This window comes from Tripterygium wilfordii, chromosome 9 (assembly GCF_013401445.1).
Source record: "Tripterygium wilfordii isolate XIE 37 chromosome 9, ASM1340144v1, whole genome shotgun sequence".
NCBI classification, from domain to species: domain Eukaryota; kingdom Viridiplantae; phylum Streptophyta; class Magnoliopsida; order Celastrales; family Celastraceae; genus Tripterygium; species Tripterygium wilfordii.
In genome coordinates this window covers 11958586-11986357 of record NC_052240.1, presented here as the reverse complement: position 1 = coordinate 11986357, position 27772 = coordinate 11958586, and the positions used below count along the sequence as shown (strand labels likewise).

General features: G+C 38.7%; 5 protein-coding genes across 10 annotated transcripts; all 5 read left to right on the top strand.

The window, feature by feature from the left end:
- Window positions 1-1515: 1515 nt before the first annotated feature.
- LOC120004799 (syntaxin-32-like) lies at window positions 1516-6421 on the top strand. The gene is made up of 5 exons (XM_038854105.1): window positions 1516-2078; window positions 4294-4544; window positions 4629-4801; window positions 5304-5489; window positions 6071-6421. Exons 1-5 carry the CDS (start codon window positions 1829-1831, stop codon window positions 6228-6230), a joined length of 1020 nt encoding a protein of 339 aa, XP_038710033.1. The 5' UTR covers window positions 1516-1828; the 3' UTR covers window positions 6231-6421.
- Window positions 6422-8683: 2262 nt separating this feature from the next.
- On the top strand, window positions 8684-13469 carry LOC120006718 (syntaxin-32-like). Its single transcript, XM_038856856.1, has 5 exons — window positions 8684-9263; window positions 11480-11730; window positions 11814-11986; window positions 12258-12464; window positions 13120-13469. Exons 1-5 carry the CDS (start codon window positions 9014-9016, stop codon window positions 13277-13279), a joined length of 1041 nt encoding a protein of 346 aa, XP_038712784.1. The 5' UTR covers window positions 8684-9013; the 3' UTR covers window positions 13280-13469.
- A 1284-nt stretch (window positions 13470-14753) lies between these two features.
- On the top strand, window positions 14754-18076 carry LOC120004912. Its single transcript, XM_038854257.1, has 4 exons — window positions 14754-15947; window positions 16252-16464; window positions 16648-16739; window positions 17129-18076. Exons 1-4 carry the CDS (start codon window positions 14823-14825, stop codon window positions 17793-17795), a joined length of 2097 nt encoding a protein of 698 aa, XP_038710185.1. The 5' UTR covers window positions 14754-14822; the 3' UTR covers window positions 17796-18076.
- Window positions 18077-18426: 350 nt separating this feature from the next.
- LOC120005682 lies at window positions 18427-22482 on the top strand. Its single transcript, XM_038855462.1, has 3 exons — window positions 18427-19014; window positions 19096-20464; window positions 21509-22482. The coding sequence occupies exons 2-3, from the start codon at window positions 19660-19662 to the stop codon at window positions 21544-21546; spliced, it is 843 nt and encodes a 280-aa protein (XP_038711390.1). The 5' UTR covers window positions 18427-19014; window positions 19096-19659; the 3' UTR covers window positions 21547-22482.
- A 76-nt stretch (window positions 22483-22558) lies between these two features.
- LOC120005681 (fatty alcohol:caffeoyl-CoA acyltransferase) lies at window positions 22559-26893 on the top strand. 6 transcript variants are annotated; one of them, XM_038855460.1, is made up of 5 exons: window positions 22559-23436; window positions 23512-23579; window positions 23994-24348; window positions 25352-25488; window positions 25654-26893. In XM_038855460.1, the coding sequence occupies exons 3-5, from the start codon at window positions 24245-24247 to the stop codon at window positions 26787-26789; spliced, it is 1377 nt and encodes a 458-aa protein (XP_038711388.1). In that variant the 5' UTR covers window positions 22559-23436; window positions 23512-23579; window positions 23994-24244; the 3' UTR covers window positions 26790-26893. The 6 variants fall into 6 exon arrangements, with proteins under 6 accessions (XP_038711388.1, XP_038711383.1, XP_038711385.1 ...); XM_038855455.1 differs by having other exon boundaries at window positions 25352-26893; XM_038855458.1 differs by having other exon boundaries at window positions 22583-22701; window positions 25352-26893.
- The last annotated feature ends 879 nt before the right edge of the window (window positions 26894-27772 follow it).

Below are 27772 nucleotides of genomic sequence, written 5' to 3'. Positions count from 1 at the left end.
TCAGATGTTCCACCAATTTTTTTGACACAAAATTTTCACAACTCCCACTGTCAACAATTACATCACAGACCTTTCCGTGAACACTGCAGCAAGTCTTAAAAATATTGTTTCATTGTGAAAATTCTTCCAATTTCGTTGAACATATGACTCGCTGAATCACACCGTTTACACGCTCTCCTTGTTCTTCAGCAATTTCTGCACCATCCAAGAGTTCATCCATGTCAACGCCGTCCTCAACATCCGGATCATCCTTCTTGTCAGGGTTAATTCTTCCGACTTCGTTGTTGGCCATCGAAAAAAGGCAAATCCTATTCCTCTGATACCATTTGACGCAGAACGGAAACAAAAGGGTTTACCAAGGTAAGCCCTTAGAACACGCACTCTGGAATGTACCATAAAATAGGTTAATAAACCAAAGAAATTTTATTATTCACTTTGTACCACAAAACAAATAACCAAGATTCTTAAATAGTATATGGAAACCCTAACTTAAGTAAAATATTAAATTAGACATTTAAATGCAACTTAAACAATAAAACTTAACCACCCGCCCTGGTTGGTACGATATGGAGCGGAGCATGGAAATCAATTCTCAGAAACATATTATAATAAACAAACGGACACCCCAGCTAAAAGCTATGACTGTGTTTTCAGACCAGATTTAAGATCTTTTAACCAATGCCCTATCCAACTCTTCCTCCAACTCCACAGCCAATTATCCTACATCAGAAAATTGCTCCAAAGACAAGCCATGGTTTTTTGTTTTATCAAAAATCCATTCTGTATCCTCCTCCTTATCAAGACCCAACGCTTTAAGTAAATGTTCCTTTGATGTGCCATGATTTCTATAGGTACGAAGGATCCTAGAAATGGGATCCCTCATACCAAATCTTTTGATGAACATTATTTGCACCCCACTCTAGCGTATTTTTAAAGGGTTAATGGAATTTACTTAGTAAAAAACAAGGTGCAAATAATGTTCATCAATATTTTTCGAAACCTCTGCTTCGCAATATAGGTGCCATGCTCGAATCTTTGTTAGAAACTCTCTGAAGATCAATCCTGAAAATTGCCCAACGATTCTCCAATGGAGGCATTTCTTTCTTCCAAGAATGACAACTGAAATGACTAATGAAAGAGAGAGTTATTCACTAGCCAAGAACAAGAACTGAGATGACTAGATTGAAAACAGACAGTTTCTTACATATATATATTGTGTGGGGTGGTTTCGCACATCTTTTAATCCGACGGTCTGATAAACTCTTTCAACATTCACCATCAGATCTATCCCATATCCCAATCTCACTGTTAAATATATGGGGAATTGAATTTCAAAACTCGAGGGAGGAGAGTGACGGCTGATGTCTGCCCATCTCAATGCATTGCCCAATACTACTTTTTCATTTATTAATTATATTTATGCTTTCTTGGAATCAAAACGGTGCACTTTGTGTCTGTAAACGTATTAGTCCTTTATAGTTACGGGTAAAAGTTCATGCCCATTTTTGCAACCCGTTTGGAGTTTAAACCCAAATGAGAAAGCCGGGTGGACAGATCTGGTCAGGTCTTCAATGTCTCTGTAATTTTTGATTTGATCTAAATTCACATATGTTCTTTGCTACCGGGGTCTCGAAACCGAAACGCCATCGATTCCTCACTAGGGTTTCCAGATCTCATCCATTTTTGTACCCTCATCGGTATCTTTGTCTGATATCGACAATCAAATCTTCACAAATTTCGTTTGCGTAAGTCGACACTACAACATGCATCTATATAGGAACTGAATTTTGAAGATTCGTTTCTGAATTGGAACGCTATAGAGATAGAGATGCCTGTGAAACCAGGGCAAACTTCATACCGGGATCGGACGCAGGAGTTTTTGAGTGTCGCTGAGCGGCTGAAGAAATCTTTCTCCTCGTCGGCCAACAATGCGCAATCAAGCAATAGTGTCGGTGGCAACGCCAAGCATGATGGAACGAGAGCGGCGATTGCGATTCAGTCTGAGTTCAACAAAAGGGCGTCGAAGATTGGGTTTGGGATCCACCAGACGTCTCAGAAGCTGTCACAGCTTGCAAAATGTAAGCAATCGTCTCCCTTCTATGTTACTTTAATGAGGTTGTTCTTGTCGATTTGTTAATTTTTCTGGTACTGTGATTGTTATTGTCAAACGTGAATGGTATGAACATTTATTTCGCTGATAATTGAAAAACATAGACAATGAGTTAATATTTATGTGATGCAGATTAGAATGTGAATACTGCTGGAAGTGTGAGGGTGTGGGCCTTTTCTTTTGCCGTACGCTTGAGTATAATACTAATGTTAATGTGAATTCTTCTGAGAACATTTTTTTTAACTCAAATAAGTGGAGGATTATATAACTACTTTTTAATGGGAAGGCAAAGACATATTTTATCTCTCTTAAATTGAAGAAAGATTGGAAATGCAAATTATGGTTATGTTCCATTCAATTACATAAGAAACGCTAAAATGTGAGAGCTGTAGTATGTTATTGGGTCACACCGGCTCTGAGGTTAGACTCAAAAAAGTACTTATGGTTCATTGGATATCAACTCTGTTTTTCCACTCATGTGTCTTTTTCTCCCGCTTCGGTGAGAAAGAAAGTCGTTTGTTTGCAGCTATAGCAAGACTCATTTTTCTCACTTCTTGATCATAAGATCAGACAGACGTCGGCTTGGTCTAAAAAGCTAGAAAGATGAAATGAAAAGGAAAGGAAGTTATGCCGATCTATTTAATGCTGGAATCAGGCCTGCTATTAATGTGGGTATTTCCGTCTCGACAGTAGGATCCCGGCTCAAATTAAAGCTATGAAACAAGTCGCGGGCAAATTAAAATTGGAATTGGCTCAATTCGCAGAATTAGAAGCCTTTGCGCAATTCGCTTCTGATCTCGATAAAGTTACTCAGAATCAATTGGCGAGAGGTCAATGATTATGCGAGTTGCTCAAACAATCCCAGATTCTCCTTCCCAACTATTCTAGTTCAAACTCGCTTAAGAGCTCTTAATAAAATATGCGACAAATATGCTATATGCTAAGTAGGTTGATGGACAGAGGTCAACTTTAGTCATATGCTAGCTCGTTACTTTCTTCTTGCTCCTGGGCTTTTCGCTTGTTCGGTTTATCTTGTCGGAGGTGGATTGGCTTTTTTCCCACCATCCACCAAAGGAAGTTGGAATTCTATTGCATACACCTAGTTCGACCCCCCTCGAGTAAACAAACCCTTTCGATTTTATTATTATTATTCAATACCGGTGTGATCAATATAAATTGATAAATTCATTAGTGCGAAGCATTGCATAGAAATATCAGTCAATACTTGGCTAAAATAAGTTTATGTAATTTAAACTAAATTGAACTTGATTTTCTATTTCCTTCCTATATTATGTTAATTATTTGTTTTCTCCTTTTTGTTCTTATTCTTTGGTTTAGGGAAAAATGAACTTTGTTTTCTTTGTTATGTTAATTAGGCAAGTCATGTGAATTTGAAATGTTATAGTGGAGCTTATTAGCATGTTATGTTAATTAGGTTAGTGGTGTGAATTTGAAATTTTTGATCAAGTATATCAATTCTGTATTGTGAATGGCACCTGAAGATTTGTTTCATATGTGGAGGCTTGGGAGAGAGCTAAGGGTGTATCTGATACAAATTTTCTGGGTCATAGGTTTCATATAATGCGTGTGAACCAGTTTAGTGCTTCGAAAGTTTAGTTCTCTAGTTGTAAGTTTGTAACAATCTTATTGTGGTTATCAGCCTGGCTTCTCTGTAATCTTTTCACCACTTTGGTGCTTTAATAAGATTTTATCATTCAAAAGTAAATAATGATAAAAAGTGAACTATTTTAGGTTTATGGTAAAAATGGTAGTTTTAGTTGTGTCATAATAACATGTTTTATTGTTGACATATTGTTTGTGTTTGTCCATGCATACTGATTTATTGGCAATTATTTGTGAGCCATTATTCCCATTATCTAATAACCAAGAGATATTTTTGACATTTTTTTATTTGATTGCTCGCTTTGCTTAGCTGGTGTTCAATAATAAATAATTACGTTGAACTATGATGTCTTGTGTTCGTATGATTAGTCCATCATTTTGAAGCAATGTATATGCCTAGAACCACACTAAATAGCGGATAAAATAATTTCTCAATTTAAACGTTAATCTGGAGAAGGTTTTATTCTGAGTGCGGCTGAAATTTGTTCTGCCACTGTTTTAAGTTTGGAACTTGGTTGATGCTTAGAAATATTTAAATATCCAATTTGGAATATCACCAGTGGCAAAGAGAACATCGGTGTTTGATGATCCAACAAAGGAGATCCAAGAGCTGACAGCAGTAATAAAACAGGATATTCAAGCACTTAATTCAGCTGTTGTGGACCTTCAACTTGTCTGCAATTCCCAAAATGAAAGTGGAAACATGTCCAGTGACACCACAACTCACTCGACCACAGTTGTAGATAACCTAAAGAACCGCTTAATGAGCACTACAAAGGATTTTAAGGAGGTTCTTACCATGCGGACAGAGGTATGATGTTATATCTGTAAAACTATTGCTGTTCATTTTTGTTACTGTCATGTATGTTTAAGTTGTGTTCTTGTATATGTGCAGAACTTAAAAGTACATGAGAATAGAAGACAGCTGTTTTCTTCGACTGCTTCAAAAGATTCACCAAATCCTTTTGTTCGCCAACGTCCATTGGCTTCCAAATCAGCTGCTGGTGCATCAAATACTCCTCCACCATGGGCCAATGGCTCCTCTTCTTCTTCACAATTATTTCCGAGGTAGAATCTTGTCATGTCAAATTACTCTCTGTATTTGAGATATTAGATCATTTAGAGAGTGCCTAAGTTCAACAGTCGGCTGTGTGAGATACAAAAACTATATAGGGAGCTAGGATTTATTGTTGTAAGCTTCCCACTGCTACGCATCTCTCGGGCCTAAGTTTTTTTTTTTTTTTTGTGTTGTATTAAATCTGTTTGAATTTTTGTTTTGGATACGTACTCGAAGCAAATAGTATTGTGACTTAGATCTCTCTTTCTCTCTCTCTCTTCTTGTGATGGAGGCCGGTTCTTATGTTTGCAATTATGTTCCATCAAAATAACTTCTTGTTTAGTGTTTAGTTAGAAGCTATGTCTTGGGTGCTATATTCACTTACCTGTTTTGGTTCAGTATCATGTCTATGAAAGGTATCATGTGGAAGTATTTAGTATTGGTTTTCATGGTGGAACATAGATGATTAAGAGCTTGTTCGATCTTCCCACTAAATAATATTCATTTCTACAGCAAGCAGACAGATACAGAATCTCAGCCATTGCTCCAGGAGCAGCAACAGATGGCTCCGCTACAAGACAGTTACATGCAGAGTAGGGCTGAAGCTCTTCATAATGTGGAGTCGACAATTCATGAGCTAGGCAACATCTTTACACAACTGGCAACCATGGTTTCGCAGCAGGGAGAGCTTGCAATCAGGTTTGTTCATTAATTATAGTCCCAAACACCCCAAGAAAGTAAGCTTGTGAATTTATGAGATTACGTCACTGTTGCCAATATAGATGGATACATAAGCGTTGAGTCCTGTCTTTGCAGTTTAATTGCTTTCTAAGTACTTCCAAAATGTCGCTTGCATTTCGCTTACCCTGTCCTTTTTAGCACAATCTTGGTGCTTTAATAAAATTTGTCCATTCAGAAAAGAAAAAACTTCGTTTCTGAAGATGCCTCTTCTACTTATAGACATTAGTTTATTCCGTTAAGAAGAATCAGAAGATGCATCAACATGTTAACCACTGGAAGGGTCGCTTTTTATGTAACAACATCTGTGCTACATTTATAGGGTAAATCACAGCAGCTTTTCTTATTCATGTTTTAATGCATTACACTTGGTTATAAAGTTGTAGAGGAACCTACATTCACCCCACTCTTAAGGAACAAGCCAACTACAGTGTATAAGGGATAGGAATTACCGAATATGCATTCTCTCCTTTCCTTTTTCCTTTTCACCATATCAACTGAACAAACAACTCTTGTCACTGATGAACACTTGTGGCTGCCAGGATCGATGAGAACATGGACGATACACTGGCTAATGTCGAAGGGGCACAGAGCCAGCTCGCGAGGTACCTTACCAGTATATCATCCAACCGGTGGTTGATGATCAAGATATTTGGTGTTCTGATTGTCTTCCTCATGTTTTTCTTATTTTTTGTGGCATAAGAAGATTCATGGAAACAAGTGAAAAGGAAAAGAGAAAAATAGAACTGTTTTATCTTTTTGTTTTATTAGTGATTGTCCCTTGTTGGGGTGAAAGTTGATTTTCTTTCCAATTCAATTCAGTGTACTTAAAATCACATCTTAATGAACTCCATAGTATTCTTTCGATTAATGAAATCTTTTTCAGTTCCCTGGAGAAAATAAAGCATCTTGGGATTTGACCTTTTCCTTCTCTCTCTTTTTTTTTTTTTTTTTTTTTGTGGTATTTAAACTATTAAAGATGATAAATTAATTGCCATCCTTATCGGACAAAGACTGGTGGGACTGTTCCAGTCCAGACACAGAAGATAAAAGAGAGATGCCTCTCATGGAAGATGGCAACGGCCCGTTGCCTTTTCTACTTAAACTGTTTACATTTAAGATATTGTATATCAAAATCGTTTTAAAAACTATTTAAATTTTCAAAACTGAAACCATTTCATAACTATGATAAAATTATTCACTCCAATTGAGGAAGAGAAAAAAGATAAGAGTCCCATTCTACATGTTAATACTGACCCAATGAAAGTTATAGTAAGAGGAAAATTCGTCGACTTTAGAAATCGTGAGGATTCAAGTCCCTCTATCCCAAAAAGGCTTCTTGGGATCTGATTCCTTAATTATATTGTTTCTATTCTTTTTTCCTTTTTTGTTAACGTTTCAAAAGTCGTTATCTGTCTCATTCATTCTATCCTTTCACAAATGGATATGAGCAAAAAAAAAAAATTCTTATCACAATCAAGTATTTGTTTACCATTTAAGTTCTAATTTTTTTTTTATTTTTTCATTAGTGGTTGGATAACCGTCTTTAAAATCGCAAATCAAACCATAGCCCGCCCCAAACTCAAATGCGAAACCCAACTCATGTACTAAAAACTGAATAAAATAACAAAATCAATAATTAACTATGCTTCTATTAATGCTAAGTATGATTTATCTTGCAAATTAGTTTATAGTATTTATCTTACAATGTTATATCATAGGGACAAATCAAATTAGTATAATTTATAATTTTACTAGTATGATTCTATAAATGTATATGATTTATCATGTTATAATTTAATATCCTAATAGTATATCTTTATAAGGATGATTTATAATATTTTTACTATAATTGACTTTTTTATTAAACGGTTCGGGCACCCTAAACCCGACACCAAAAACCAAACTCAACCCTAAACTATGACAGACTTAAAACTAAAAACCAAAACCGTTTTCAAATCCTATAGGATCAGTTTTCGAGTTTTAAACGGATCGGGTACCTTACGGATAGTGCTCAAATCATTTTTTTTGTCATCCTTATTGGAAGGTCAATCAACAAAACAAAATTATTGTTTTAGTTTTCATGGTTGACTATTGGATTAAAAGTTGTACAGTATTTTATGGAGAATTATGATTTTTTTTCTCTTTTCAATATGTGATAATTTTTTTGAGTTATTGAAGAAAATTAAGTAGTTAATATGTGAATTAGTGTTGCAAATTGTATTTGAAAATATGGGGAAGAACCTTTGTTGATTTAAAAAGAATACAACATGCTTTTCATGGTATGTTAATGTGAAAATGTTTCAATTAATACAAGTTTCACACTTGACAGTGTATAAAATCTGACTCTTTGGTAACTGAACATTCATCTCTTACATTGCCACCATACCTATGCTATGCAAGATTTTTTCAAGCATTGAGAATTTGAGATGAGAATAACATTATCATTCTAGTAGCTTATAATGGACTCCTTAAGGTTAGGGTTGCAAATGAACAGAGCGACCGAGAAGTTATGTTTGATCTTGTTTTTGTTCATTATAATTTTGAGTTTATAAGAAAAATCTCACGTCTCTCTCACTTCAACGAGGCTTTTTCTCTAAACTCACTTATCATTAACTGAGACGGAGAGAAACAAACACGTATTCACAGGAACCATTAAACTTAAAGTGTACAATAGTTATGCTTTGTTTGCAAGCAAGTGAAAAATGTGAAGAATGTTAAACGGTGTTGTTTATCGTGTATAAATAGGGTGTTACGGGTACAAAGTTGATGCCCATTTTGACAACGGTAAAAAAATACTTTTTGTCCCTCAACTATGAGACGAGTCTCATTTTCAACCCTAAGCTTATTTTTTTCTCTCATTTTCATCCCTTAACTATTGGAAAGTACCATTTTCATCCTTCAAGTGAGATTGGGGTAGGGAATTGCTTGCGTGGCATACCAAAGAAATATGATCTGACGAACAATAGGATGTCACGTAGGATTTTCCATCGTCGGATTTATTCGAGAGATAAACGGGGTACTTTTCTATTATTGGGGATGAAAAAGGGAGAAAAGAAGAGTTGAGAGATGAAAATGAAACCGACCAATAATTGAGGATGAAAAACCCTTTTGCCATTTTGAAACCCGTTTTATGTTTTAACCAAAATGAGAGAGAGCCAGGTAGATTGGATAGATCTGGTCTGGTCGTATTGCTTTGAGCACTCTTTTTTTTCGCTTCAATGTTTTTGCGATTCGAGCCCTGATATTTGATTTGATCTAAATTTATATTTCTTCTTTGCTACTGAGAACCGAAACGCCATCGATTCGTCATTAGGGTTTCCAGATCTCATCCATTTTTGTACCGTCTCATCGGTATCTTTGTCTGATCTCGACAATCAAATCTTCATAAATTTCGTTTGCGTATGCCGACACTAAAACTTGCATCTATATAGGAACTGAATTTTGAAGATTCGTTTCTGAATTGGAACGCTATAGTGATAGAGATGCCTGTGAAAGCAGGGCAGTCGTCATACCGGGATCGGACGCAAGAGTTTTTGAGTGTCGCTGATCGGCTGAAGAAATCTTTATCGTCGTCGGCCACCAATGCGCAATCGAGCAGTAGTGTCGGTGGCAACGCCAAGCAAGATGGAACAAGAGCGGCGGTGGCGATTCAGTCGGAGTTCAACAAAAGGGCGTCCAAGATCGGGTTTGGGATCCACCAGACGTCTCAGAAGCTTTCACAGCTCGCAAAATGTAAGTGGTCGTCTCCCTTTTATGTTAACTTAATATGGTTGTTCTTGTAGATTTGTTGAATTTTCTGGTACTGTGAATCTGTGATTGTTATTGTTAAACGTGAATGGTGTGAACATTATTTCGCTGATAATTGAAAAGGATAGACTATATGTTAGGATTTTTCTGATGCAGATTAGAATGTGAATACTGCTGGAAGTGTGAGGGTGTGGGCTTTGTCTTTTGCTGTGTTTGAATAAGTTATGTACGCTTGAGTAGATTATTAAGGTTATTGTGAATTCTTCGGAGAATATTTTTTTTTTAAAACTCAAATAAGTAGAGGATTATGTAACTATTTTTTAATGAGTTGACAAAGGCAGATATTTTCTCGAAAAGCACTATTTGCACTCCGCATTTTACCAAGCACACCCCATTAATGTTACAAAAGATGAGCTCTTTCAACACCCCATAGACCGTACCATTCATCAGCCCCAAATTATTCTCTCCTTCTTCACCTACCGGAGACCCACTCCCAACCTTTGACAGAGACGCACTCTCAACCTTCAATGGAGACCCACTCCCAATCTCACTCTCCATTGGCTCATCGGCATCCTCGCCGCCATCTATGGGAACTTAGGGCTCAGTAGAAGAAGGGTTACTGTGTCAATTCATGCACCATTCTGCGAATCTGTATCACTTCTGCCATGGCACTTATAGGAAGGAGATGGTGCAAAATAGTATGTTGGATATATTGGCAGGGACACTATTGCTGATGCAGTGGCTAGGGTTGGTCCTGCTGTTGTTAACGTATTAATTATTAACATATCAGTTCCACAAGGCGTTTTATTATTCGTTAACAGAGGAAGAAAGCATAGGCAATCAATCCAATCGGGTAGAAAGCTATGAATGTAGAGAAAAGGGGGAAACCATGGCAAGTCTGGCTGCCGCAGCATCATCCCAGGTCAGTACCTCGCCATTGGAAGCACAAATCCTATAGAGGAAGGAAGTGGGGTGCAGATGGTGATTTTTGAGAAACTACAAAAATGGGGTGCACTTCATATTGTTATGTTTTTAATTGGGGTTTATTTGGATTGGGGTGTACTCAGGAAAAAACGATGTGCAAATAGTGCTCATATATTTTCTCTCTTAAATGGGAAAAAGATCAGAAATGCAGATTATGGTTATGTTCCATTTAATGACATAAGAAACACTATAGTGTGAGAGCTGTAGTATGTTGTTGGGCCACTCCGGCTCTGATGTTAGACTCAAAAGGTACTTATGGTTCATTGGATAATTAACTCTGTTTTTCCCACGCATGTGTCGTTTTTTCCATTCTCCTTTTTGTTGTTATCCTCTGGCTTAGGGAAAATTGAACTTTCTTTTCTTTGTTCTGTTAATTAGGCAAGTCTTGTGAATTTGAAATGTTATGGTGGAGCATATTAGTTCTGCATGTTATGTTAATTAGGTTAGTGGTGTGAATTTGAATTGTTTTGATAAAGTATATTAATTCTGTATTGTGAATGGCTCCTGAAGATTTGTTTCATATTTGGTGGGTTGGGAGAAAGCTAAGGTGTGTCAGATACAAATTTCTTTAATTGAAATTTTCTGTGTCATAGGTTTCATGTAGTGCGTATGAACCAGTTTAGTAGTTTGAGACTTTGTGGCTCTCAGCACTTGTAAGTTTGTAACAATCTTATTGTGGTTATGAGCCTCGCTTCTTCGTAATCTTTCACCGCTTTGGTGCTTTATAAAATTTTGTCATTCAAAAATAAATAATGATTAAAAGTGAACTATATTTAGGGTTAAGGTAGAAATGGTAGTTTTAGTTGTGTCATAACTTGTTTTATTGTTGACATAATGTTTTTGTTTGTCTATGCATACTGATTTGTTGGAAATTATTTGCTAACTCCATTATTCCCATGATCTAATAACCAAGAGCTATTTTTCACATTGCTGCATTTTACCGCTCGCTGTGCTTAGCTGATGCTTCAATAGTAAATAATTACGTACGACTTGAATTGTGATGTCTTGTGTTCATATGATTATTCTATCATGTTGGAGCCATGTATTATGTATATGCCTATAACAGTAATAAACACCGGATAATAGAATTTCTCAATTTAAACGTTAATCTGGAGGTTTTGTTCTGGTGTGGCTGAAATTGATTTTGCCTCTGTTTTAAGTTTGGAACCTGGTTGATGTTTAGAAATATTTAAATATCCAATTTGGAATATCATCAGTGGCAAAGAGAACATCGGTGTTTGATGATCCAACAAAGGAGATCCAAGAGCTGACAGCGGTAATAAAGCAGGATATTCAAGCACTTAATTCAGCTGTTGTGGACCTTCAACTTGTCTGCAATTCCCAAAACGAAAGTGGAAACATGTCCAGTGACACCACAACTCACTCGACCACAGTTGTAGATAACCTAAAGAACCGCTTAATGAGCACTACAAAGGATTTTAAGGAGGTTCTTACCATGCGGACGGAGGTATGATGTTAATATCCGTACAACTATTATTGTTCATTATCGTCAGTCATGTATGTGTAAGCTGTGTTCCTGTATATGTGCAGAACTTAAAAGTACATGAGAATAGAAGACAGCTGTTTTCTTCTACTGCTTCAAAAGATTCACCAAATCCTTTTGTGCGCCAACGTCCATTGGCTTCCAAATCAGCTGCTGGGGCATCAAATACTCCTCCACCATGGGCCAATGGCTCCTCTTCTTCTTCACAATTATTTCCGAGGTAGAATCTTGTCATGTCAAATTACTCTCACTATTTGAGATAGTAGATAATTTAAAAGGTGCCTAAGTTCAACAGTCGGCTGTATGAGAAACAAAATAACTTCTTGTTTAGTTAGAATGCTACGTACTGGGTGCTATATTCACTTAACCTGTTTTGGTTCATTATTATGTATATTAAAGTTATCATGTGGAAATACTAGTATTGGTTTTCATGGTGGAACATAGATAAGAGCTTGTTCGATCTTCCCACTAAATAATATTCATTTCTACAGCAAGCAGACAGATACAGAATCTCAACCATTGCTCCAGCAGCAGCAGCAGCAGCGACAACAGCAGCAACAGATGGTTCCGCTACAAGACAGTTACATGCAGAGTAGGGCTGAAGCTCTCCATAATGTGGAGTCGACAATTCATGAGCTAGGCAGCATATTCACACAACTGGCAACCATGGTTTCACAGCAGGGAGAGCTTGCCATCAGGTTTGTCATTAATTATAATTCGAAACGCCCCAAGAAAGTAAGCTTGTGAATATACAAGATTACTTCACCGTTACCAATATGGATGGACACATAGGCATGGAGTCCTGTCTTTTGCTGTTTAATTGCTTTCTAAGTACTTCCAAAATGTCGCATGAATATCGCTTACTCTCTATCCTTTTTTGCACAATCTTGGTGCTTTAATAAAATTCGTTCATTCAGAGAAGAAAAAAACTGTGTCCGAAGATGTCTCTCCTACTTATAGGGATTAGTTTATTCCGTTATGAAGCATCAACATATTAACCATTGATAGGATCGCTTTTTTATGCATCTGACATCTGTGCTACATTTATAGCGGAAATCACAGCAGATTTTCTTATTCATATTTTAATACATTACACTTGTTTATAAAGTTGCAGAGGATCCTACATTCACCCTACTCTTAAGGAACAAGCCAAATACAATTTATAAGGGATAGGAATTACTGAATATGCATTTTTTTTCCTTTCTCTTCTTTTCACCATAATCAACTGAATCATGACTAACCTGAAAAGGGATGGGAATTTTTGAGTGTACATTTTCTTTCCTTTCCTTTTCCTTTTCACCATATCAATTGAACACACAACTCTTGTCACTGATGAATGCTTGTGGCTGCCAGGATCGACGAGAACATGGATGATACACTGGCTAATGTAGAAGGGGCACAGAGCCAGCTGGCAAGGTACCTTACCAGTATATCATCCAACCGGTGGTTGATGATCAAGATATTTGGTGTTCTGATTGTCTTCCTCATGTTTTTCTTATTTTTTGTGGCATAAGAATATTCATGGAAACTAGTCAAAGGAAAAGAGAATCATAGAGCTGTTCTATATTTTTGTTTTATTGGTGATTTGCCCTTTTTGGGCGGAAGTTGATTTTCTTTCCCATTCAATTGAGTATACCTAAAATCACATCTAATGTACTCCATAGTATTATTTCAATTAGTGAAATCTTTTTCAGTTCCCAGAAGAAAGGGAAGTGTGTGGGGATTTGACCTTTTTTCCTCTCTTTTTTTGTTTTTGGGTATTGTAGACTATTAAAGATGAGAAATTAATTGCAATCCTTATTGGACAAATTCAAAGTCCTAGTAATATTCGGATTGGACTACAAAATCCAAATCCGTATAGGAGATCAGAAGATGGAGTTCTATAAAAATTTGGCTCTCTCAGTATCATCTTCTCTACTCAATTTTCTGTGAAGATGGAACCCTCAATTTTCTGTGAAGATGATGTGAGAGACGACCCAGTGAAGCAAATTTGGGAAAAGTCACCTACCGTAGCAGACCCTCCAATTTCCTGCCAAGACTATGTGACAGAAGAGCCTCCATCAAGCGAATTTGGGACCAACAGCAAAAGCAAGAAGCAAAGGAAGTTAAGGACAGGTTCTTCATCACAACTTTTGTTGAGATTACATACTCAACCACAGCTAGTGGAGGCCAAGAATGCTTCAGAGATCAAGTCGCACAGCAACAGCTCGGTTTTCCATGTGAATCCGAAGATGTTTTCAAGGATGATTTTCAGAGATGTATGTTCCCTTCGCACTAGAAAATATGCGAATATCTGTGGAAAAACCTTCAGAGAACAAACAAGATTTGATGAACAAACCTTTAGGGGATAAAAGAAGATCTGATAAGATGTATATTTGAAAGCTGCGCGTTCTACGTGGAAAGCACGTCGAAACAGAGTCATGTCAATGGAGCTTACTATTAGGAAGAAGGTGATTCCGACACCCTTTGACTACTAAACCCTAGCTGATGCAAGGAGAGAGATCGGACTAGTTGGAATAAATGAGCTATTGATTTTCTGGTTGAATGTCACCGGGAACGAATGCTTGGTGATGGTGGTGGTGTTGATGATCTATCGAGAATTGAATGGAAGGAGAAGATTGTTGAGACATATGAGTGCATAAGGCAATGGTTCAAATAATAAGAGCCTTCTCCCAAAATATGCTTGTATTGTTTCAAATGGTTAAAAGTCAAGGGGCATGCTTTCTTGACTCTCTAAAGTTGAGAGATGATTTGGACAAATTTAATACTTGGGGGTCCATATGCAATTTGTGAAAACTAAAGGGGGGTCACGACTCATATTACCCATATTTGACATCGAAACGGCAGCGTACTCATGGGTCCTACATGAAAGAAATTCAAACGAGAGAAACAGTAGGGAAAAACAAAATGAAATCACAGTGCATTTCGAATTTGAATATCATAACGGCCAAATAATCTGCTGGTCCTTTTTTTATCTTCCCTTTCCCACTCTCCACACTCAGATCCCAATCCTCAGTCCCCTCTCTCTCTCGCTCACACGCACACTGTGTGTTACGATGGCCTCACTCACGCCAGGCATCCTCCTCAAACTCCTCCAATCCATGAACTCCACCACCCGAGTCACCGGCGACCATCGCTCCGCCCTCCTCCAGGTCGTCGGCATCGTCCCCGCTCTCGCCGGCTCCGACCTCTGGCCCAACCACGGCTTCTACGTTCAACTCTCCGACTCCCTAAACTCCACGTATGTCTCCCTGTCCGAACGCGACACCGAGCTCATCCTTTCCAACCGCCTCCAGCTCGGCCAGTTCGTCTATGTGGAACGCTTCGATTTCGACTCCCCTGTCCCTCGAGTCTCCGGCATCCGCCCAATAGCCGGACGCCATCCCTTCGTTGGAACTCCCGAGCCTCTTATCGCCCGAATTTCTCCTTCCAAAAGAGAATTTGTCATTCAACCTGTCTCAGATTCGGAGTACTCGGTAGATCCAATTTCGGTTTATTTGTCGAACAAGAAGTGTGAAGAGGCTCCGAGGAAAGAAAACAAGGAAGTTAAGGTCGATGGAAGTAAAATCGAAAGGAGTAGACCAAGGCAAGCTCTTGCGCCGCGTGACATGGCAACGAATGTTGGAAATTCAGATGATTGTAAGGTTCCAGAAAAGCCGCAGAGGTTCTCGTCTCCGGCAGCGGCCAAGAGGTCTGTCTCTACTGGGAAGAAGACCTCAACAGTTGCCGCAGTGGAGAGGGATCCGTCGCCGGCTGGGAAAGGGAAGAGATCGGCATCTCCAGTGCCGTCAAAATGTGTTGTTCCAAGTTTGGTGGAGGCAAAGGATGAGAACAGGAAGGTTTCAAGAGAGCCATCCATTATAGTACCGTCAAGGTACAGGCAGCCTTCTCCAAATGCACGGAGGCAGGCTTCACCTAATACCCGTAGGGCGTCACTTTCGCCTGGGAGGAGGTTGTCGGGAGGTGTGAAGGTTTCCCCAATGGTGGCAGACTCTGCAGGGAAGAAGAAGATGGCAACTATTGTTGCAGGGATTTCAAAGGTATCAGAGGCGCTTGTGGGATCTGGGAAGAGTGCAAGGAAGAGCTGGGATGAGCCACCTCCTGTAGTTGGTTCGGTGGAGCAGAAGGAGAAGGGTGATGGGAAGAAGAAGCCAGATCTGAAAGCAATTTTGAGGACTATGGTAATTGCTAGGTCTTCTATATTTGAGCTAATTGAGATTGAATGCTATGACATAAGTGTTAACAATTAATTGGGATTTAAGCTCTTACCCATTTTTAATTGACTTTCCCATCCCTAAGGAATTATTTCTTCTGCAAATTAATTCTGGCTTATCCCAAGGTCAATTTTTTGTTTAAAACAAAATTTAAGACTTTGTCTTGAAGATTAACTCTAACTTGGCCTTAGCATCTGTAAATGAATATTTTGATTCAACAGCTGTATCAATTTGGTTTCTTTACTAGCAGACTCACATGCTGCTTTTTCAGGATGCTATGTCTAGACGTTTAAGTGATGCAAAGCAACCTAGTCCAGATGATACTTCATCCAATGGGAAATCAAACCCTAGTTCCCCTGAAGATTCTCCTCTCCATGTGAAGCCAACTTGTGCTACTCCAGGATTCACTGTACATGAGAAGAAGTGGAGTGATGGCAGTGTGTCATTAGATACTGTCTCTGCTGATTCTGCAATGCTGGGGAAGGTATGAATGAAATCATGCAAATATAGAGTAAAGATAAGTAACATTTGTGTAAACAAGTGAATTAAATTCTTGTTTGCTAACCACGGCAAAGGCAAAGTCGTTCTATGGGGTTAGGTGATTTTGTCCTCAACCTGCTTTGCTTTGGAGATTGAAGTTGAACTTTTGCATGTTATTGATTTGCAGGAGGCTATGCAAAGGGTAGCTCTTGCTTCAGCGGCTGCAGCTGAAGCATTGGAGGAGGCCATTGCTACTGAGTCAATTGTGAGAAGTTTAAGGTATCAATTTTCTCTCAGCGTACACAGATACATGTGCCGATGTCAAGTCCCAGATTTTTGTTTAATAATGGTTGTGAACCTTCATTTGTAGAGAAGTAGTGAGTCTGCTCCTTAAGCTTTGTCTTGATGGATGCCTTAATGCATCAACTTGGTGAAACCTTACTTAAATAACCTTAACAATTATAATCATCTTTGTTGCTTGGACTCAGTTTAGGGCATAATATGTGGTATGTTAAAAAGGTTCAGTTTCATCAAATTCTTGTCATTTTTTTGCTATTTTGGGGATGGTTTGGAGTCTCACTCAGGTGCAGCACAGTGAAGAGTTCAAGCAAAAAAAATTTACTATTAAAAAATGTGTCATAACTCTCTTGCCTTTCTATCTATTGCAGCATGTTTGCAGAACTCTCTTCAGCATCCAAAGCTGGGAATCCTTTACCCACAATTGATAGATTTTTCTCAATCTATGATGATGTTGTGAGATATATTGCCATTGCCGAATCTATAGTCATGAGCCACTGTTCTGATTCTACATCTCATGATAATATTGCGACTGATCAATCAAAATCTGCTTCTCTATGGGTTGAAGCTGCATTAGCTACCAATCTGGAGATTGTCACACTGTTGAACAATCATAATAATGAGCATCCAAGAAATTTGCCAAAAAGTTTGTCAAAACGACAGTCGCTGAAGGTTGTGTCGCTCCCATCAGTTAATCCTATTGTTGGTGTGTGGACAAGGGGCTACGGGATGGAAGAGACTGTAAAACTTGGGATGAATTTGCAGTCCGAGATGCAAATGTGGTTTGCTCAATTTATCGAGGAGTCATTGGATGCAGGGTTTCGGGTGCTTGGGGAAAGTGCTACTCTGAACTCTAGTTCCATTGCAGCTGTCTTATCACAGCTGAAGCGTGTCAATGATTGGTTAGACCACATAGTGTCACAAGGGAATGAGGTTCTGACAGGAAAGATTGACCAGCTAAAGAGAAAGATCTATGGATTTGTTATTCACAATGTTGGAACAACTTACGATAATTCGACACCTCTTACTTCATCGTGAAATCTTCTTCTTTTCTGGGCATTTTCCTTTTCTTTCTAGTAAATCTCATCTGTTACAATTTGAAAAGACTGGATTCCTACGACATGTTACTCTATGTCATTTTAATGTGTTTGGAAATATTTAATGTTTCTATCTTTTTTTTTTTATCTTTTCCTGCAGATTATTGACTTCCCTAGAGGAAAACTGTTGTTGTTTCAAAATCTTCTCATTTGATTCCTTTTCAGTTTGATTCCGAATGTAATTTATGGTTGTAAAAGAAAAAAAAAACATCATTGCCTGTCTGATTTTGTATTTAGTTTGGTGCTAGCTTTATCTGTTTGGTCATGAATTCATTTCTAAATGCGATAGATATATTATTGGGAGGCGACTCGATTAATAATCGGAACAATAAATACAATATCAGGTTAGGGGATTCGCACTCTTTGCTAGTTTTATGTATATTTTTGTTTTTTGTCCAATTTTCCCTCTATTTTAAAAACTGCATTGTGGAAGCCCAAATGTCACTACATTGGGGTTTGTTCTAAAGCCCACTAAATTCACTTTATTGAGCCCTTAAACTCAAGGCCCACACTCATTTCACTTTATTTTGCGCTCTCTTTTCATCTCATCCATATCATTCGTCAGACTCAGTCCTCAGGTGCAGTCCACCTCCATGATTCTGCTCACCAATCACCAAAACGAACCGTTTCGATTCCCCATATGGACCGCGTTTCCTCTCTCGGTTCTGATCTTCGAGACCTTCTCGTTCGATTAATCAGATCATCACAACATCACCGTCTCCGAAACCTTAATCTCTCCTTCGAATTCCTTGCAATATCAATACATTCCCAATTTTGATTCCGCCAATCTCATTTTCTCTTGTAATTTACAAAATTCATATATCGGACCCCAAATGCTACTGACAAGAATACTCCTCCCGAGTTAGTTGCCGAGGTGCGTTCTTTGGTAACTCCTCCGTTTAGCATTTTAAGTTTTTTTGGTGCAGCAGTTATAGTTTGAAGTTATTGATTGTTTTTCTATTTAGGTTAGTTTGATTATTTTGTATTATGGGATTAATCATTCACTTGAATACCCGTTTGGACTTTGAAGCTATTACTCTTTCTGTAAAATCCCAAAATGTTGTAGGACAAATCAATTAGGGGGTAAGTTGGTATCAGAGCTTTAGGTTCAAGTCTCCTAGAGCAAGTATCCAAAGGTCTCGCAATTCCAGAACTGGTCGGTGAGTTATTCTTTTGCTATTATATAGCCTTGTAGAGTTGTAGTGGACTAATGTTATAGAATTATTTTATGTACTTTTCAGATAATGTTCACTAGGAGAGAACATGGTGGAGGCCGAGCAGCAGCTGCTAGGGGCCGAGGGAGACTCCAGTCTCCATTGCCTGAGTTTCCGGCTCCTAGGGAGGTTATCCCCCCTCCTCTAGCACTCGAGGTACAGTTGGATCAGGAGGTGCCACCGGCCCCAGCCCCGGCCCCAGCCACGGCCCCAGTAATCATGCCGCCAATGGATGCTCTCATGAGAGGGATCGCAGATGCTTTTGCTCAGGCCATTGGTCAGATTGTGCCCCATCTAGTAAGAGCACAGGAAAGACCTGCAGGACAGGCTGTGCAGGCACCAGCCGTAGAGCAGGAGGTGAGACCCGCTAACAGGGAATTAATGGAGTTTAGAGAGTTGCGTAAGTCCAGGCCACCAGTATTCCGTGGCGAGTTGGATCCGCTAGTAGCCGAGGAATGGCTATGTCAAATGGTGAGAAGACTGGATACCCTGGGTATCGATATGGATCGTCGAGTCGAATTGGCTTCCTTTTACCTGGAGGGGCCAGCTTTTTTTTGGTAGGAGAGTGAGCGGCAACTTAATGGATATGGTATGACCTGGGCTGAGTTTGAGGAAGTGTTCTCGGACAAGTATGTGCCACTGACATTTCGGGAGACTATGGCACAAGAGTTTCTGGAGTTATGCCAGGGCAGTATGACCGTGGCCGAATATGAGGCCAAATTCGAAGAGCTGTCACGATTTGGGAGAATGTACATCCCCGATGATGCAGCCAGAGCAGCCAAGTTCAGGATGGGGTTGCATCCATCTGTGTCGGAGAAGTTCGCCACTACCATGACCACTTCTTATAGAGAGGTGGTTGAATCTGCGTGTATGGCTGAGAAAAGCAACCAGGATTTGGAGAAGTACTATGAGAATACTAGGCAACAGTTCTCTGGCACAGGAGGAGGCAAGAGGCAGAAGACAGAACAGATTTTTGAGCAGACGTCAGATCAGAGGAAAAACCGGGGGTATGACCAGCGGAACAGGGGACATCATGGACAGGGTGGTAGACAGCAGGGTCCCGAAGTCCTGGACAGCGGTGGGGAGATAGATCTCCCAGACAGCAGGAAGGGGTATGTTACAACTGCGGAGATCAAGGACACTTTTCCTATGAGTGCACTGTTCCCAATCGTGGTGCATGCTACCGGTGTGGGCAGATGGGTCACCAGCCAAGGGTTTGTCCTGCAGCAAGAGGGACATAAGGTCCATCTATCACCGCAGCAACAGCAACAGCTGAGAGCCAGAGGATGTCTGCAGACAGTACCTGCACCATCAGCTCAGCAGCAGCAGGGCGCTCGAGACAGAGTCCATGCTTTGGGACATGAGACAGTCCTTGCTGATTTAAACTACATTGGAGGTTAAATTTTTTTTCAGTTTTTAGTCATGCGTGTTATTTGCCTATGGGGCTTTGAATTCTTTGATTGTTTTTCCTCTTGTGTCTGGGTTGGATTTGAGCAAACTGTCCCATTGAGGGAGTCTTTGATAGTTGAGTCACCATTGGGACAAGGTATTTGTACTAGAGATGCTTGTAGAGAAGGTGATATGGCTTTAAGAGATCTGTTTGACATACAATAGAACAAGCAACTACTTATAGTGAGAGGAATTTGTACAATGTACCTATTAATGAAGATTCGATGGTGGGTGCTATTGATGAAATTCAATTAGTTAAGAATGATGTTGAAGGCATATTTATAGAAGCTGTCATTGATGGGGGATGATTTAAGCTATTGAAGGTATTAGACTTAAGTATTCATGTATAAATCAAGAACCGAATAATGGTAGAACATTTGAGATCTGATTATTGCAATAGGAGAATTTTGGGAGGTCGGTAAATGTTTTCTGGGAGGGCAATTTCATAGTCATTCGGGAATATAAATAGATGTTGTGTTTTAGGTCTTTTGTATCTTTATCTCGTACTTTTTGCTCTTGTCAACAGCCACCAAGTCGAAGAGAGAATATTCACATTGTACTCTATTTCTCCCTGAAAGTAGTGAAATTTCTGCAACTCCATAGACGTAAACACATCGCCAAACCATGTAAATCTTGTATATGGTAATTTCCGCTTTCTTAATTATGTTGTTTGGATCGTTCTTTCCATGTGTCGTTTGTTTAGTTTAATATCAGGTTAACCATTGCCTGCAACAGGTTCGGTGATAACAACATTTCATCCTTTGTGAATATAGTATTACTGAGCTTTCATCTTTATCCTTTCAGATAATTAATAAATTGCACTTTGACTAGAAACCGATTCCTTGCTTGCCAATGCCGGTTAACAAAATGTTTCTCGGTGTCCTTAAATGCCACTTTGAACAGTCCTCCCATGAGATACTAAAAGGTACCCAATTGGAGATGGTATTAAAGTGAGTTTTTATTAACCAGCAGTGCACTGGTATTTCTATAGGTGATCGAGGATATTTGTTTGACGCTGTAGACTGGTAATGTTTTGTATCACTGCTCGAGGTAGGGATTTTGATATTTTTTGGCCTCAAGTGCTCTATTTTCCTTTTTGGCATAATCTTCTGGATTTTATGTCCCATATCTTTGTTGCTTGTAAATTACTTATTCATTTACATTAAGAATTATTTGTTCTCCGTCATTATCATGGTTATCTGAGTTACATCGGTCCTATTATCACTTTCTTTGTCGATTTACCACGACATGTAGTGTAGGCGTGCGATTGACTTTGGGACGGGGTTAATAATGTTTTTGGTAATAATCCTATTACATTAAATTTTGCACAAAAATATTCTATTTAATAAAATATTTTTGGCAAGGCGAGTACTGGAGATGGAGTTTAGGATTATTGGATTTTATTTTCATAAATAAAAATTCTCATGCGTCATATATGGTTGTTGCGTATGGGTCATGCCTGGTGAAGTGGTGATATTGAAAAGGGGGTATGTACATATGCATACTCTATGGGTCCTTGGACCGTGTATTGATTATTATTGGTATTCAGATCGTGTATTGGTCTTTGGATTGTGTGTTGATCTTCGGACCTTGCATTAGTTAAGACCGTGTATTGATTATTATTGGTCTTCAGATCATGTGTTGGTATTCAGATCTTGTATTGGTCTTTACACCGTTTATTGCTCTTCGGACCTTGTGTAGGTATTCGGACCATGTATTGGTCTTTGGACTGTGTATTGGTCTTCGATTGTGGTTTGATTATTATTGGATTCTCGGATAGTTTGTTGGTTATTGTTGGATCATAGGATCCGTGGTGAATATTAGTGAACCAGTTATAGAATGTTGTTGTTGCTGTATTTTATTGTCCGTTGTTCTCTTGATTATATGATTTATAGATTTCCAAGCTCTCGTTGGGTGGTTTATCCCTACTGAGCTCTTCAGCTAATTATCTTTGTTTGTTTTCTTTTTCAGGTGAGATAGATGAGAGTGACCAGCAGCCTGCAGTGTGGGCGCGAGGGCTCAAATACTTGTAGTATGGGGGTTATGAGTATTTGAGTAGGAGTGCAGTTGTCATGTTTGACATGTTTTCCTTTTGCAGACATTTTGTCTATGTATCGTTAATTTTGATGTTTGGAATTGAGCAGTGCCATGAGGCTCCTGTATTTTCTTCGGTCTTCGAATCATGTGGGTATTTATGATCATTGCGGGTGTTTAAATATCATGTGGGCATTTCGTATGTTGATGGTATTTAGTCTTGTCAACGACACTTGATGGGACGAGGCATTACATTTGCTTTCTAATAAATCTTAAATATGTTTTTGAGATAAATTTTTCTGCTTTTAGGTGTTAGGATACTAACATCTCTGTGTGGCTTCAAATTACATTAGGAGCACCTGGCCAGGAATATTTACTTGTGTGTTAATTATAGAGGGTTGAGGCCAATAATCCCATGCTAAGCGTGTGATTTTGAGCAATGTGGATTGGTTTTTGTGAACAAAATTGTCTGTTTAATGAAGTCTGATATTTTATTTAAAAAGGAAAAGTTATATGCAATATTCTATTTTGTCTCAGTAGTTTTTAAATGTTTAGCACAAACAAACATGTGACCTGGTGATAGAATTGTAGGAGTGTAACTTAGAGATCAAAGGTTCAATTATTAAAAACAACCTCTCCACATATTATGTGGGATAAGGACTGTGCATCTTGCGGGAGACGTGTATAATGATGTTGTTTACAGTTTTTAAATGTTTAGTGAATGGATGGATATGATGTTTATTTGCGAGTTATAAGATTTGAAGAACTTTTCAGACAGGCTACCATTACATTATTCACTTGATCAATCAGTGCACGAGTCTCTTTTCTTGCATCCAGGGTCATACGCTTTTTTAGCTGATCCGCGTTTTACATAGTGCTTTTATTGTAAGTAATCTTATTATGCCATATATTTTGAAGAACATAAAGATGAAATCCTTATGGCATTGAATGTTCTTGCAGGTTTTCTCAGTGTAAGGTGACTAAGCATGTGGTTTGATGGCCAAAAAACATACTGGTTTTTCAAGAAGGTTGAAATAAATGTGGTTTGACAATAAAGAAAATATTTATGCTTATGCTTCATATTTGTTGCATGTGAGATCTGCTTACTGAGTTGCTGGGATATTAACAGTACCACTTACCCTTGGATCATCTATCTGCATATATCCAGTAGTTTCTTCTGGCTTTTGTGGTTTATAAATTGTTTCTTTCTCTTTCAAGGTAAAAAAATTAAGAAATTAAATGCATCACAAATTCTACCACCGAAAGCATAGTAAATGCAGTGGAAGTGAAATAATTTTGGTAGTCACACTGTTACTATTTTTATTTTCTAGCACTCAATAACTGGATATGGTTATATGCTTCTAGTTTGAGGCTTGACTGATCCATTTCATTGATTTACTTTATAGCCGCCGTTTTGTAAACCATTTATTTTCCTCTTGTAGAGGCTGGCTTCATTCTAAGAAAGCTAAGAAGGAGAATGCACCTAGTGAGCCCAAATCTTCAAAAAGATGGGAAAAAAAAGGATAAATCAAAGGAATCCCAGCCCAGGACCAGCCGGTGAACAAAGATACAGGAAATGGGACAGATGACACTGCTGGGACTGAGAAGTCAGATGATGCATCTACTCCTAATGTGAAAGACTGACTGAAGAAATTGGTTTCTTCAAAGAAGAAGACATCTAGTAAAGAGATGGATGCCTGCTGCCCGAGCTGCCGCTAGTGAAGCTGCTGCAAGGAGTGCAAGGCTAGCTGCTCCTAAGAAAAGGGACAATAATCGCTACAATCAACAGCCAGTCCGGTAAAGTGGGAAGATACTTTTGTTTCTTCGTTGTCCTTAATCTTGTGAGCTTGGACCCCTCTCGTTCATTTTGTTAGTACAAAATAAACATCAGGGTCTGATCTTGTGTAGACAACTTTCAATAGGGTAGTAGTTTGTTTTTTTAGGCTGAATATCTAAAAGAATAGGTTCTTTGAAAAATCATTATTTCTGGATTGTTTCATATATGCAGAGTGCCTGTTGGCTGTGGAAAATTTACTTTCTTGACATCCATCATTTTGGCACCAATTTACTTTTTGTGTTGCCCTTTGATAAGTAATTTCCTCGAGGACCAGGCAAAAACATGATTATTTGATAAGATTAGTTTGCAATTTCTCCATGTTCCATGGATTAGGGGATTGATTTGTTTGTAGTGTTGCTGATCGGCTGTGTGATGACTTTTGAGGTCTTGTGCACTCATCTTACATGTTTCACGGGTTTGGCTAGGTTCATGGCTTGGTTACAAGCAACAATTGTAGGTCAAGTTGGTATAGGCCTTTTTCTGTCATCTGGTATATTTTCTCTTGGTTATCGTCCTTTTTTTCCCTCCCCTCTTCATTATCATTCCTTGTAGGTATCTGGTGTGGTCCCCCAGCAGATTGTCATGGCTGTTTTTTTTTTTTTTTTTTTTTAAAAATTCTGTTTTGGTGTCATGGCTGCCTACTAATTTCATTTTATGGGTGGTTGGGTAAGTATAAGTTCTAGGGCACTTCTCCTCAAATTTTATGGGGAATGCACATCTGATTACCTGTATTCCTAAAAAGTAAGAAAGATCGGCGATCTATGGAATATGAAAATGTCACAGAGACAGTACATGACAAGCAATAAGGCCATGATCAAGGATCCCATCAAATTCCATTTGTGGGATCATGAACAATGTGTGGCCACCAACTACTTTACACCAACTAGTCTTTCAATGTTCTGCCATTTATGTAGCTAAACATCTTTGCATGTCCATTAACAATCTCTTTTTCTACAAATGCAGCACTTGGCATGGCATCCCTCAACACTTTCTGATGGCTTCATGGGTTCAGGAGCTGCAGTTTCCCAACCTACACATTCCCATAACCATAGACAATATGGCTTCAGTGATGCCTGCAGGGCCTATTCCTGCATCCCCAGGTGATTCTCTCTACCTCTCAAACCTCGATGATATGATTGGCGCTCGGGTTTTCACCCCAACAATATATTTTTATGGTTCTAATGATCTGAATTCAACCCAAACTGTCATGAAAACTTTATCGGATGCTCTGGCCAGTATTTTAGTTCCTTACTATCCTCTATCAGGCAGACTTCGAGAGACTGAGAACGGGAAGCTTGAAGTGTTTTTCGGACCTGAACAAGGAGCACTCATGGTTGAGGCACACTCAGAAATGGCCTTATCAGAACTAGGAGACCTTGTAATACCTAATCCAGCTTGGGGACCTTTGATATACAGGTTCCCTAATGAGGGGCCTTACAAAGTTCTTGACATGCCATTACTGATTGCTCAGATAACCTTCTTCAGCTGTGGTGGGTTTAGCCTTGGCTTGAGACTCTGCCATTGCATTTGTGATGGACTTGGTGCCATGCAACTTCTTGGTGCTTGGGCTGCCACTGCCAAATCAGGGAGATTAGTAACAATACCTGAACCATGCTGGAACAGGGAGTTTTTCCGGCCCCGTGACCCGCCCGAAGTAAGATTTCCACATATTGAGTTTATGAAGGTTGAAGATGGTTCAAGCCTGACAAGGACTGTTTGGCAGTCCAAGCTTGTACAGAAGTGTTATCGGATTAGTCGAGGGTTTCAAGCTCATCTGAAAACTCTTGCTCAAGCGAAAACCAAGTTCACATGTACCACTTTTGATGCCATGGCAGCTCATGTTTGGAGGTCTTGGGTGAAGGCAATGGACATAGAACCACCAAACTGTGAACTCAGGCTTACATTCTCCATCAATGCTCGCCAAAAGCTAAGAAATCCACCTTTGAAAAATGGGTTCTATGGAAATGCTATTTGTGTTGCTTGTGCAAGGAGTTCTGTCTCTGAGCTAGTTCATGGGAGGCTCACCGACACAGCCCGGCTGGTTCATGAAGCAAGAGTAGGTGTGACAGAGGAGTACTTGAGATCAACAATTGACTACATACAAGTTGAAAGGCCAAAAAGGCTTGAATTTGGGGGGAAATTGACAATAACACAATGGACTAGATTTTCAATGTATGAGTCTGCTGATTTTGGATGGGGAAGGCCAATTTATGCTGGTCCAGTAGACCTAACCCCAACACCACAAGTCTGTGTGTTTCTGCCACAAGGGGAGGATGATTACAGTGGGACAGTGATGGTTTGCATTTGTTTGCCTGAGTTTGCTACTCATAAATTCTCTGAGATTTTGTGCCTGAAAGATTCAGGTGATGGTGAAAGGGTGGATAGAGAAATACCTGAATAAGCTGCTAAGTTTTAGCTACTGAAGTTGCTAAATTTACTAAGTTGGATTCATTTGTGGGTACTATTAAGTAAAAAATTAAATAAATTCATTTGGGACTCTTTTGATGTTGCTAAATCATTGAAGACACAGGCTTAATTTTATATGAATGGAAATACATGAAATATGAAATATAAAATGCATAAATCTATAACACAGTGAAATATGAAATACATAAATTTGACTCTATCAAGGTATCAAACTCATGTAAGAATGGGTATAATTTTATATCAATAGAAACATTGAATTTGGATAAACTTATATGAGGATTAAGATTAAGTTTATTCACGAATTCTCCTATGCGGATGTAAAATGCGGATCATTTTTTTTATTGTTGATGTGGAACATGTGGTTTCCAAAAGAGGGAGTCTCACTTGTTGTCTCCTATCACGTCATTAAAAGTGATAGGAGAATTCCTATAAATTTATTTATATCTTTCATTATATTTATTTAAAACTACAATTAATGAACTGTGTATTGTCTGGTGCTAAAGTGTATGCTAGTCATGTTATACATCAAGGTTCAATACTTTCCGTAGTGATGAGGGCACACATGAATTTTCCATGTGCTTGCTTGAAATATATAATTTGTGAGTTAGTACGTAGGTCACGTCCGACCTTTTTAGTGTGTTCTGGCGATATATATTTGGTTAATAGTGATGAGATTCCTATATCTGAGGGAGATTGATCTCTCTTGTTGAAGGGGAAGTCATGATATTGTTTGTTTGATATTTTTTGTTCAGTTTATGTAATCCGGAGTAATTTGGTGAAAAACGGTGTCATTCAGCGATTGTTCGATGTAATATGGTGTTGTCCGGGAGCTTATGGCAACAATTATTATTGACATTTTTCTTTTTCTAGTTCTTTTATAATCCATGTTTATGGATTATGGTGGTTGGATTGCCTTAATGAATACAATACAATATGGTCCATGCCATTTTAAAAAAT